Source organism: Vombatus ursinus, unplaced genomic scaffold, assembly GCF_900497805.2.
Source record: "Vombatus ursinus unplaced genomic scaffold, bare-nosed wombat genome assembly UNPS02009835.1, whole genome shotgun sequence".
Lineage (NCBI taxonomy): Eukaryota > Metazoa > Chordata > Mammalia > Diprotodontia > Vombatidae > Vombatus > Vombatus ursinus.
In genome coordinates this window covers 24148670-24160817 of record NW_020949613.1, presented here as the reverse complement: position 1 = coordinate 24160817, position 12148 = coordinate 24148670, and the positions used below count along the sequence as shown (strand labels likewise).

At 36.6% G+C, this 12148-nt stretch overlaps 1 protein-coding gene across 3 annotated transcripts in view; it reads left to right on the top strand.

The window, feature by feature from the left end:
* The window catches only part of COL12A1 (collagen type XII alpha 1 chain), a 142262-nt gene that overhangs the window by 95624 nt on the left and 34490 nt on the right, over positions 1-12148 (top strand). For all 3 annotated transcript variants that reach the window (XM_027852867.1, XM_027852866.1, XM_027852865.1), the window contains 8 exons: positions 330-449; positions 2080-2226; positions 3212-3328; positions 3501-3647; positions 4865-4939; positions 6760-6899; positions 10075-10198; positions 10404-10547. In XM_027852867.1, the coding sequence (XP_027708668.1) occupies positions 330-449; positions 2080-2226; positions 3212-3328; positions 3501-3647; positions 4865-4939; positions 6760-6899; positions 10075-10198; positions 10404-10547 (1014 nt within the window). The remainder of the gene's footprint in view (positions 1-329; positions 450-2079; positions 2227-3211; positions 3329-3500; positions 3648-4864; positions 4940-6759; positions 6900-10074; positions 10199-10403; positions 10548-12148) is intronic.

The following is a 12148-nucleotide window of genomic DNA, read 5'->3' as shown; positions in this document are numbered from 1 at the left end:
TTTCCTCTGTAGTGAATGCAATAGAGAATCAGTTAGGGAAAAGTAAAAAGAATTTAATTGTGGCTATGGTACTCCAGTTAAGAATCTTGCCTAACTGTGAGAGCAAGTTCTGAAAATCAGTGCTTCATATTAATTTCTTGGTGATTTTGAAAAATTAATTATTGTGTTCTTTTATCTGTTCTTTTCCCCTAATTTGCTAAATTTAAAAAAGGGGGGATATGCTAACTTCCTTTAATGGGTATGAAAGACAGATACTACTTTTACTACTATTTGCTAATGAAATGCCAATAATACTGTAATAAATTATATAATATGTTATTTATTTTCAGTTGGACTACTCCCTCCTCAGAACATACATATCACTGATGAATGGTATACCAGGTTCAGGGTTTCCTGGGATCCTTCGCCCTCTCCTGTTCTTGGTTACAAAATTGTATATAAACCAGTAGGTAAGAAAGTATTAGAATAATCATGAAAATGAATTATGTATACTTATATGAATTGAATAGAGAGAGTCAGGCAGACCTTTTTTTTCATAACTTAAAAGTTCAGATTGCTAGAGAAAGCTTTTCAAAGCACTAGCCCAAGGTCTTTTCTTTTGTAACTGTGTGCAGATGATATTCTTTTCATCTAAATATATTGAGGAAAATTTGGCCTGTTGTGCACAAGAATGAAATTTAGTTAGTATAAATACAGTATTGTAATGATGGTAATTTCATTGTAATCATACATACTATTTAACTGATATAAAGCATTCATAAAATAAAAAATCTAGAACTAGAAGGGACCTCAGAGCCCATCTAGCCTACATCTTTATTTTGAAGAGGAGGAAGATGAGGCTCAGGAAGGTTATGTAACTTACTCATGGTCACACAGGTAGTAAGCAACTTTACTACCTGTAAGTAAGTAAGTAAGTAAGTAAGTAAGTAAGTAAGTAAGTAAGGAAGGAAGGAAGGAAGGAAGGAAGTATCCGAGGCAGGATTACTACATCCAGCTTAAGGCTCATTTCTGGATCATTCATACTTGCAATGTTTCTGTCAGTCTTTGCTTATGTCATCTCTTTATGTCACCTTGTTTAAGTGATTTATGGAAATACTTATATTTATGCACTTTTATATATTTTATAAGCATGTAACTTGTGTTGAGTCAATATGGAATAGTGGAGAGTGTGCTGGTCATGGAGTTAGGAAACAATTGCCAGGCCTTTGTCAAGCACGTAAATGTGCTAGGCGTTATGCTAACCTGCCTCTGACATTTACCAGCTGTGTAAACTTGAGCAGGGCAGCAAGGTAATGCAGTGTATAGACTGTCAGGCCTGGAGTCAGGAAGATTTGAGTTCAAATCTGACCTCAGACTCTTACTAGCTGTGTTACTCTGGGCAAATTACTTAACTCTGCTTGCCTCAGTTTCCCCATTTGTCAAATGAGCTAGAGAAGAAATGGCAAACTACTCTAGCATCTTTGCCAAGCAAGCCTTAATTTGGGTCTTGACTGAACAACGAGAATTTGGACAAGTTACAACCTCTATGTGCCTCGGGAAACTTTCTAGGACTTACAATCTAATTAATTAATGGGTTGCAATCAGCAACCTGGATGGAGTTCCCACACTGATTATTCCTTGCAGTGAATCACAGAAATCACAGATCCTTTGTGGATCTATGTGTGTTGTAACTGAGCAAAGTTAAAGAGGGAACGCTTTCCATCAAAGTGCGTGGTACCACATCACCAGTCATAATGTGACCCAGAAAGAGATCAGAGAGTTATGGGGAAAAGGAAATAAAAGAAATAGGAATGTACATGGTGAGAAGGGGAGGAAGGAAGAGATAAGAAAGGGAAGTTTTTGTTTTTGTTTTTGTTTTTAGTAACTGGACTAATTTGTCTGCTATTCAGGATACAATTGCCTTATATTAAATTCTGCTCTATGTACAATATCATTATGTTGAAGTACTAGTGTAATTTATGGTTTTAAGGTGGTCTTATAAGATATTCAGTTGTAGACTAAGGACTTTGTTAAAGCCAAGGAAAACTTTGACACTACTGATGATCTATTAACTATGTACTTTTGTGACCTTCCTTCAAGGTTCTAATGAGCCCATGGAAGTATTTGTTGGGGAAGTGACATCATACACTCTGCACAATCTGAATCCCAGCACCACCTACGATGTGAATGTTTATGCTCAGTATGATTCTGGTCTCAGCATACCACTGACTGATCAAGGAACCACGTGTGAGTCAAAGATATTTTTATGGTCACAAGGGAAAAATATATTTAAACCATGTGGAGTCAAACTGTTCTAATTTTCTTGATCTCTTTTATTCTTTTTTTTTTCGTTTATCAGTTTTCCCAGGCAATCATTTTGTGTCTATAGAAATGTTTTCTTGGGTAGAGTTAAGCAAATACAGTGTCTTCCAACAGTCTTAATGCTGTTTTAAGCTATTGAAGCTTTTAAGTTAATAAATCTTAAAATTGCATTACCATTTTTGGGACACACTGTATCTCCATATGTAACTATAGCCATTTAACTGAGGATGTAAGATTTATGGGTGACTGAGAGGAATTTTGCTCCTTTTACCTTCCACTCAATGTTATAGTTTGCGTTTTTATAATGAAGTGTTACAAAAATGATTCTTTCAAGAATGGATATCTGCAGTCATCAGATTCTTGGCTCTTTGTAGTTCTCATCATTCTTAGTGATTTTACTGATTTTAGTTACTTTTCACAGAATTCCTTTGTGGTGGTAGATGCTAGTGTAACTCAGACCCAGCACCTGCTGAAGTATTTGCTGCTGAGCACTTTAATAGCTAGTCAGTGCCAGAACATTAGTTTTCTGAAAAATTATTGGTGTCTTCATTACTTAGGGGCTGCTGTTGAGATAACAAGTAGGTAGTGGGGAAAGGCCTATAGAATTGGTCATACTAGAAAGTGGAGTGGAGGAAGGAGTTAGGTTCCTTTGTGTTCATGATAAGAAAACAATCAGACAACCTTTCCAACAGAATGTAAACTTGAGGTCAGAGATTGTTGCTCTTTTTATCTTTGTATTCTCCCCACACCTAGTAAAGTGCCTGGCATTCAGTAGGTGCTTAATAAATGCTAATTGACTTTAAGAGAATTTTATAATAGTTCATCAAAAAAAATTTTGTTTTGGTGTAATCAAATTCGTTGTTTTTGTTTTCTTCTTCTTGAAATGTCTATTTACTTCTAATTTTCTTAGTGTACTTGAATGTGACTGATCTGACAACTTACCAAGTAGGATGGAATACCTTCTGTGTTAAATGGGCTGCTCACCGGGCTGCCACCTCATACAGACTGAAGTTAAATCCAGCAGATGGTAAGTGTGGATTTTGTTTTTTAACTTGCCAGTGGAAAAGTTTATGTAGTATCTGCAGCCTAAATCTTTTCTAAGAGTGTCCTATTTTGTGATGTGGAGTATACAAAAAGGTACTTTCATTTAAATTTAGCTGCTCAAGACATTAGTGTTTTTCCTTTGTTGTCCTATACAGGAACAAGAGGGCAAGAAATCACAGTCCGTGGATCGGAAACCAGCCACTGTTTCAAAGATCTTTCACCAGATACTGACTATGGGGTCACTGTCTTTGTTCAAACACCAAATCTTGAAGGACCTGGAGTTTCTGTCAAAGAACACACAAGTAAGCATATGAGCTCTTAAGAATGGGGTGGCAAAGAATATAAAACCATGTTGGACCATGCTGGACATTTTCCTGACCACAAAATTTAAAATTAAAATGTCATTGAATCTAGAGATTAGAAGGGATTTTGGAGATCATTGAGGCCAACCCCATAATTTTATAGATGAGGAAACTGAAGCCTGGGGGAGGTGGGGAGGGGAGTAAAGTGAATTACCTAAAAGCATCCAAGGTAGAATTTGTAGCCAGGTCCTCTAACTCTACTCTGCCATGCTGCCTCCCATATGTTTCTGAATGCAGAGCTAGAAGCACTTTAGAGATCATCTGGTCCAGTGGTTCTTAATCTAGGGTCTGTGAATTTGTTTTTAAAATATTTTGATGGCTATATTTTAATATAATTGGTTTCCATTGCAGTCCTTTGTATTTTATTTTATGCATTTCAAAACATTATTCCGACAGGAGATCCATAGGTGTCATGAGACTACCAAAGGAGTCTATAATACAAAAAAAGTTAACTCTTTATTTAGTCAAATCTCATTTTTTCAAAGAGGAAGTTGAGGTCCAGATGGAAGAAGGGTACTCAGGTGGCAGGTAACAAATCTGGGACTCAGATCTAGTGCTTCCTGTCCCTTAGTCCTTCTCTTAAGATGCACTGCTAGTACCTGTTCATCTTCGAATCATGCAGAGTTGGGAAAAGCTGCTGAAAACAGAAAAAACCCCAAAGATCATGCAAATCCACTTAAGATGAGCCTGTATTTATTCTTTGGATATTTACTGATTAGTCTCAGGGCTACAGAGTAGAGTGTCATTAGCAGAGGGAATGGACATGGTCCTTTATAGGACACTGTGTCCCTTGTATGGGGTGATGAAGTAATGGGTATTTCTGTCTTCATTCAGTCTGACAGATGGTCTCAGTGCTAAGGGGTAGGAGAGGACCTGCTAAGGGGAAAGAGAGGAGAGCAAATCAGTAGTGAATTTGAATTAAAAGGAATCCTGTATATATAAATAATGTAAAATTATGTCTCTAGGAAAAGCAAACAAATTCCTAAAGTTTTGCAATGATACTGGACATTTACCATCTATTAAGTAGTTCGTGCCTCAAAGAGTATCTTGTTAATGAAATGAAACAGATCTTAAAGTGCCTCAAAGAGTATCTTGTTAATGAAATGAAACAGATCATGTGGGCAATAATGTTCTAATTGTTATTATTATCATCTTAGCGGTTAAGCCAACAGAAGCCCCAACTGAGCCTCCAACACCTCCTCCTCCTCCTACAATCCCACCAGCTCGGGATGGTAAGTAGGATGCATTTCCTTAATTCCCCCCATCTGCTAAATAACTTTGATTTCAAAAAGAAGTTTGTAATCAAGAGAAAAAATGTCAAATCATCATTTGCAAAATTCTTGATTTTATACTTTCCTTCTTAAACTGGGGTGGCTTAAAAGTCAGGTATCATTTTCTTGATTTCTTCTTTCTTGACTTCAAAGCCCAGACATCTCATAGCCACCTCCAGCATCATTAACATCAATAGTTCTGTATCTATCTGTAGCAGAGATGAAATTTCTCTAATTCCTTGTTTCTGGTCTTTTGTGAATTCAAGCATTAAATGCCATAAACCATAGATTATTAAGCTTCAGTTCATGTTTTCAACACAATAGCTAAACTCCCGTTGGTGCTTTTCAAACATCTCAAAACCCCCCTTCATTTGGATACATTGGGGCATATTGTTCCAACACTGTGTTGACGTGAATGGGCATTGTGAACTTATTTTGACTGTAGCTACAACCTGAATCCCAAACATTTGACATCTGGAATTCCCTGGCTTTGAATCTGAGAAGCATTCTGGATTCAGTCCACTTTCACAAAGCTTAAAATAATTTCCATTCATCAAATATTGAAGTACAATTGTCACTTTCATTGAAATTGGAGAAAAGATTTATTGAATCTTTGAAATTGTTTTCTAGTGAGATAATTCCTTCAGTTCTTTATCAAGTTAGGTTTAAATGAATTAGCCATTAAACAATATTCTGGTAGACCCACTTCTCTATTATCTTCCATGATGCTTTATTTTACGGAAAGAAAACATTTCACAGAAATTGTTAGTGGTCTTATACAGCTTTGAGGGACCTGCAATGTTATAGCAATGGGAAACAGCCATACTTCAGAGATAATGCAATTCCTTCCATGTGGGGATTCCTTCCATTGGTAGAAAGAAAGGGATGGCTATGCAAATTCTGGGGGCCCAAACACTCCAACATCTGTTGGATTACTCTTTGGTAATGCACCTGTCCAAACTCAACTAGACAAGTCCATCATTGGGCTGCTTCTTGAATCTTTTCCAATCTGGCAGGACTGACCAGGGCTCATATTTCTCTGGCATAGACTTTGACGAGCTGAACTCTTCTTCATCCACAGTGAAGCACTGTTGTGGGATTTACTGGGAGAAGGATAACCATTGAAGTCCTGTTTTTTTCTTTAAATTATTTTAGGGTTAAAGGTTTGGTCAAAGCCTGAGATTACGTTGTCTAAGGATTTAATGGAATGACTTTAGGTTTTCTTTTTCAAGATGAGCCAGATTCCCCCACTACATAAACTTCTTTTAAGATCTTATTTAATTTTATGTATTTTTAAATCTTTTGCTTATGTATTTTATGAGAATTTTTCTGTCGTCTAAATATAGAGATTCAAAAATAAACACATTCTTTTTTCCATCCTTTGTTTGGATTCAGTTGCACAATCCAGAGGGAAAATGTCAAATTAGTATTTGCAAAGTTCTTGATTTTATAGATGCTTTAGGCATAAACGTACTGAGTTTCAAGGCACTTAACCTCCCTTCATCTTTTTTCTCCCTCTTATCTGAATCCTTCCTTGTGCCTTAGAACTTTTATGGGGAAGGAGATAGTTACATAACACACATATGTACATGCATGTATATATTCATATGGATGTATACATATGCATATGCATACATATGTAATTCCTGCAAGATATCTGGGAGTATATGAATGACAACATGTAGATAATTAAGATGGACCATTTGTTTTTTCATTGTGTGGGATAAAAATTGGATGAAAATCTCCACCAAATCTGAGGATTGCTTTTGTTTTTTTTTCAGTATGCAAAGGTGCCAAGGCAGATATTGTATTCTTGACTGATGCCTCCTGGAGTATTGGTGATGATAATTTCAACAAAGTTGTGAAATTTATCTTCAATACTGTGGGAGCCTTTGATCAAATCAGTCCTGCTGGAATTCAGGTAAGTAATTCTACAGGCATTTGTGATTTTCTTTTAATGAACTCCCATTTCTTAATATGTCATAGTCATCTTTTTAAAAAAATTGTATATTTTACTTTTAAGAAAATAACTTTCCAAGATACACTATGTTTTGACTTTGTTGTCTGCCATGGTCTGCTCTCACACAGAATTTGAATGATTCTGTTTGGCTACAGGATTTTTTGGAGAATGGTTGAAATTCCCAGTCTCAACTTCCTATTTAGAATGCCCAAGTCTAACATATCCTACCATATTAGAGATATTGAAAGGTTTTTCATGAATATTACTACTCTACCATTTAGTTTAAGGATCGAGTCTCTGGAACTTTACTAACATCTTTGGTCATAATTGGTTCAAGAGTGCATTTCGGATAATCATTGTTTCCTTGAAGTATTTGTTTTGTTTGTTAAATTGAAAACTTCCAGTTACTTTGTTTTGGTAAGTCCTTAATTAAATCATTTACTAGTGTAGGCATGAATTAAACTGTTCTATGGTTACACTTCAGTAACTTGATGGAAATGTATACATTTTTTTACATCCTATGGAAATAATAGAAGAATGGATATCCTTTTCTCTATAGCAAAAAAGATTTTTAAAGAATTCATTGTTTTTCTTCATTCCTTCTTCCCTACCTCCCCACTCTCTATTCATTTCCTTTCAAATTTTGGCAGTCTGTTTTTCTTCATTGTGGTTACTAAGGGTCATTATAAAAATAGGGACATTTGACAAAAGCCACAGATATTTTCATAAACAAATTCATGACCAAGTTCATTTTTTAGAGGACAGAATGTCAAGGGTTCATCCCTAGACCTTAAGCCTTTCTTACTTGAATCAACTTCCTAGGGCATTAGCTCCTCCTTCAATATTAGATCCAGATGACCTTGCCATTAGAACCAAGACCGTATACCTTTGATGACCTTCTAAACTTCCCTGACCTTTGAATTTCCAATCTAGGTCCCAAGGCTTCTGAGCCTTTCTGGCCCTGGGCTAGCTTAGTCTCTTTAGTTCAGAGATATGCCATACCTGGACTCTTATCTTCCTTCACTTGTTGCTGCCTCTGTAATTGTTCTGGCCTGGTATCTGTTTCTTTTTTGATTCCTACTGCCTATCTCCACACATTCCAAACCACATGAATGTGTTTTCTTGGGTCTATAAAGGAAAAGAAAATATGCAAATTCATAAATAATAGAACAGGTCAAGATATTTAGAACTGTGTATAAAAAATATGTTTAGTCTCAGACCATCACCTAAAATTTCTGACCTCATATTTAACTAATGCATTTTAGACCTAGCATGGCCCAAGATACTTTTCAAACTGGGAGTCTGGTGCCACAATATTCATTTCCATAGTGGCCCCAGACAAAAATGTTGGCTTCACTTTCAGAACACTCCCATGACAAATGACAAATTTAGGAATTTACCCTCCTGGGCTGTCTGGATTGGGCTCACTAGAACAATCTTCCAGCCTTATACTTACTCTTAGCCAGCCTGGAAGCTTCATCATGATGGCATAGTGGGTTTTTGGTATTCTGCTTATATTACTACTTAATCCCTCAGGTGGCTAACTTATTTTCCCATCTGGCCAAGAATAAACAAAGAGGTAAATATGGTATCTCCATTACCTAAAAAATCACAATAATTTGATCTTACATACATGTCTTAGTCCCATCTTTCATAACAGTCAACTCCTTATATAGTCTTCTGAGAAATGAAGGCCAAAAGCCATCAAATGTTACCAAGTATGTTAAAATCTCAAAAGTGGAAATAATAATAGTTGTAATCAACTTTGTGTGCTAATTGTAGGCCAGATTTGTTCAACCTTTTCAAAATAAGACTACTTAAAGGTTGTATACTTGCTTGTAAGAAAAAAAAATCAACGAATGTTCAGTTTGACCACACTTAGAATTACAGTTTTATGTCTGTGGGGTGGAGGGACATACTTGAGCAGCTTGACCCCTGGAGTTGGAGTCAGGGAATTTGAATTAAAATTAAAAATCATTTCTAAGTTATGACTTTGCACAAATCCTTTGACATCAAAGGATTTTAGTGTTCCTCATCTACAAAGGGAAGGAGGGTAATAATTGATAAGATCTACTTCCATGGACTCAAAAAGAGGGGATATATATGTACAAACACATATGCATACATAAACACACCTATATATGAATGAATATATTCTCACAGAAGGGTACTATGTAGAAGCAAGATATTAGCACTATCTCATCATTAGTCATAAGAATTAGTGATGTTATTATTATGTTATTATTAGTATTCAACTAATATTATTATTAGTATTCAACTAATTCAACTAATATGATTATTATTATGTTATTATTAGTATTCAACAAGTCCACAAGCATTTATTAAGTGCCAGGCATTAATCTAAGCCCTGGGAATACAAATGCAAGCAGAAAGAAAGATAGTCCCTGCCCTCAGGGCATTTGTATGATGGAAGACAACACATAAAAAGGACCTGAAAAGAGGTCTGTGGGCATGAAGGTATTCGTAGAGTTGGTATGGTAGACAACGTCCTATGGAGAGTTAAGTGTGAAGGCTGGAGAGCAAAGAAGACAAGGCTGGTCTGTGCTTCCTTCTTAAAATGGAGGTTCTGGGAGGAGCCAGACAATCAGAGAGGAAGATTGCCAGGAACTTCTAATCTGAGAACTCTTCTGGGGGTGGAGCGAACTTTCAGAGTGAAGGAATTTCTATGGCATGGAAGAGAAAGTCCTGTCAAGAATCAAGTGTACAGCCTGGAAAGAAAAGAACTTGACTCGATGAAGAACAGAATAGGATCACAGATTTAGAGCTGGATGGAACCTTGGAAGTTGCGGGATCTATGGGATGGAGGGGACTCTAGGGTTCATCGCTTTGAATCCCTCCATTTTACAAAAGAGGAAAGTGAGACCTAGAGAGTTGAAGTGTCTTGCCCAAGGTGATAGTGATGGAGCTGAGATTTGAACCCAGATCTTTGGACTCCAATCCAGGGCTCTTGCCCTCTGTGCAATTCTGACTTAAGAAGTGATAGAATTTAGAAAGCACAATTGGCAAAATGACATTTCGTTTATTGTATGCTGCCAGGTAGAGTATGCTGACTCTTTAAAAATTATTGCTGGAATTAAGAAAGGAAGACTTATGGTGAAATCATACTTTCTTTCAGGTTTCATTTGTCCAGTACAGTGATGAGGTAAAATCTGAGTTCAAATTGAATACCTATGCTGACAAGGCTCAGGCACTTGGGGCTCTTCAAAATATTCGGTACAGAGGTGGAAATACAAGAACAGGTACTCTGGCTAAGCCACATTACGTTTTTAATGACAATATGCTAAAAATGACAAATTGATTACCCCCTCTCCCCTCCCCCCCTTTTTTTACATTCATCTCAATGTTCTCCTCATTATTAAATAGCTATTTTGTTTTTTTTTTGGCGGGGGGAGGAGTAGGGGGGAGATGTGGTTATTGATATTTATTTTATGTTAAAATTTGCAGGCAAGGCCTTGACATTTATCAAGGAGAAGGTTTTGACTTGGGAGAGTGGTATGAGAAAAGCTGTCCCTAAGGTACTTGTAGTAGTCACAGATGGTCGGTCACAGGATGAAGTCAAGAAGGCTGCTTTGGTCATACAACAATCCGGTAAGTAAATGTGATCATCTTTGCTACATTTTCTCTCCTTTTAATGCTTTGAAAAATTTGAATCATTGAAGTGCATAAAATCATAAAAAAGACTTAATTGTATATATTTGATTGTATATTTTACTTTGAGAGGCAGTGTGGCATAGTGGATAGAAGGCTTACTCTGTAATTAAGAGGAATTGGCTTGTATGCTGATTGGCTGTATGACCATGGACAAACCACTTAACTGCTCAGTGTCCCAGGACACTGCCTAAGATAAGACATTCCTGTCATGATGCCCTCATGCTTCATGCTGCAAGATTAGATTATAGATGTTCTAGGACCTGCTAAAAAATTAGGAAAGACTGTTAATAGACCCAATTTACATTGAATGCTGTGGTAAAATGGACTTTTGTGTGTGTGTGATGGAACCCTCTGGCAGTCTAATGAAGCTTATTGACTTGTTCTTAGAATAATATTTTTAAATAACTGAAGGAAATGTTAAATTGAAAAAAATAATTTCAATTTTCTTTGGGGAACTATCCTCACAAAGAGCGCCATTAACTTCCCACTTGACTCTCTGGTCAATGTATTATAGCTTTAGAACAGGGGTTGATAACCCTTTTTATGGCATGATGCCTTGGGCAGACTGGTGGAGTCTTTGAATCCCTTCTCAGAATATTGTTTTAAAATACAATAAGTATATAGGATCACAAAGGAAACATATTGGAATGTAGTTACCAAAATGTTAAAACAAACAAGTTCATGAATCCCAGATTAAGAACCATATGAAACAGAGAAATTTCTTATCTGCTTCAGTGGAAGAAGTTTCCGTATGGAGTGCCTCACATTGATGAAATCATGGATCCAGACCAATAAAAGAGTTCCATTCTTCACATTTCACTTTGCCCACTTATTGCTACTTCAGTGCTTCATTTATGTGGGTCATCCCCCTACTGATGCTCTCGTGGTGCTTCCATGCCTTAGCAAATGATTTCATAAATGACTGTAATTAAAATAAACAAATGAACAAGTCCAAATCAGTATCTAATGACCAGCCTTCTGGTGATCATCTTCTTGCACAATAGCTATTTTGATTCTAGCTAAGATGACAATCTTTCTACAGCTTCATTCTCAAGGCTTTCTAATTTATTAGTTCTTATCAGAGTTTGTTCTCTACTGGCATGGCTATTGGGAACAAACCCAAACTCCCCTCTATGCCTTCACGCAGCATACAAAAGGCCTCTAGTGAAGAATGATTATGTGCTAGTGTTTTGGCTAGTGTTTAATTGTTGATATGGTTTTTGCCAACATTATTCATGAATGACAAAATGCATTCCTTGAATGCAGTGCTATATCAAAAAGGAATCCTACAATTTTTGTGGAGTGGGTGAGAAGTCACAAAAATGATGTTCTGATCACCCTGCAAGGACCTTTCTTTCACGGAAATAAGTAATACTTGACAAGGAGAGGAATTTAGAAGCCCCCAGCACATATGCATCATGTATCTTACCCCTCTGCAGCTGTAGAGTGAATTGACACAATTCACTGGAAGATACTTGCCAAGAAATAACCGTGAGGTCTCAAGGGAGATAACATTGGGGCAGACCATGACATCCAGA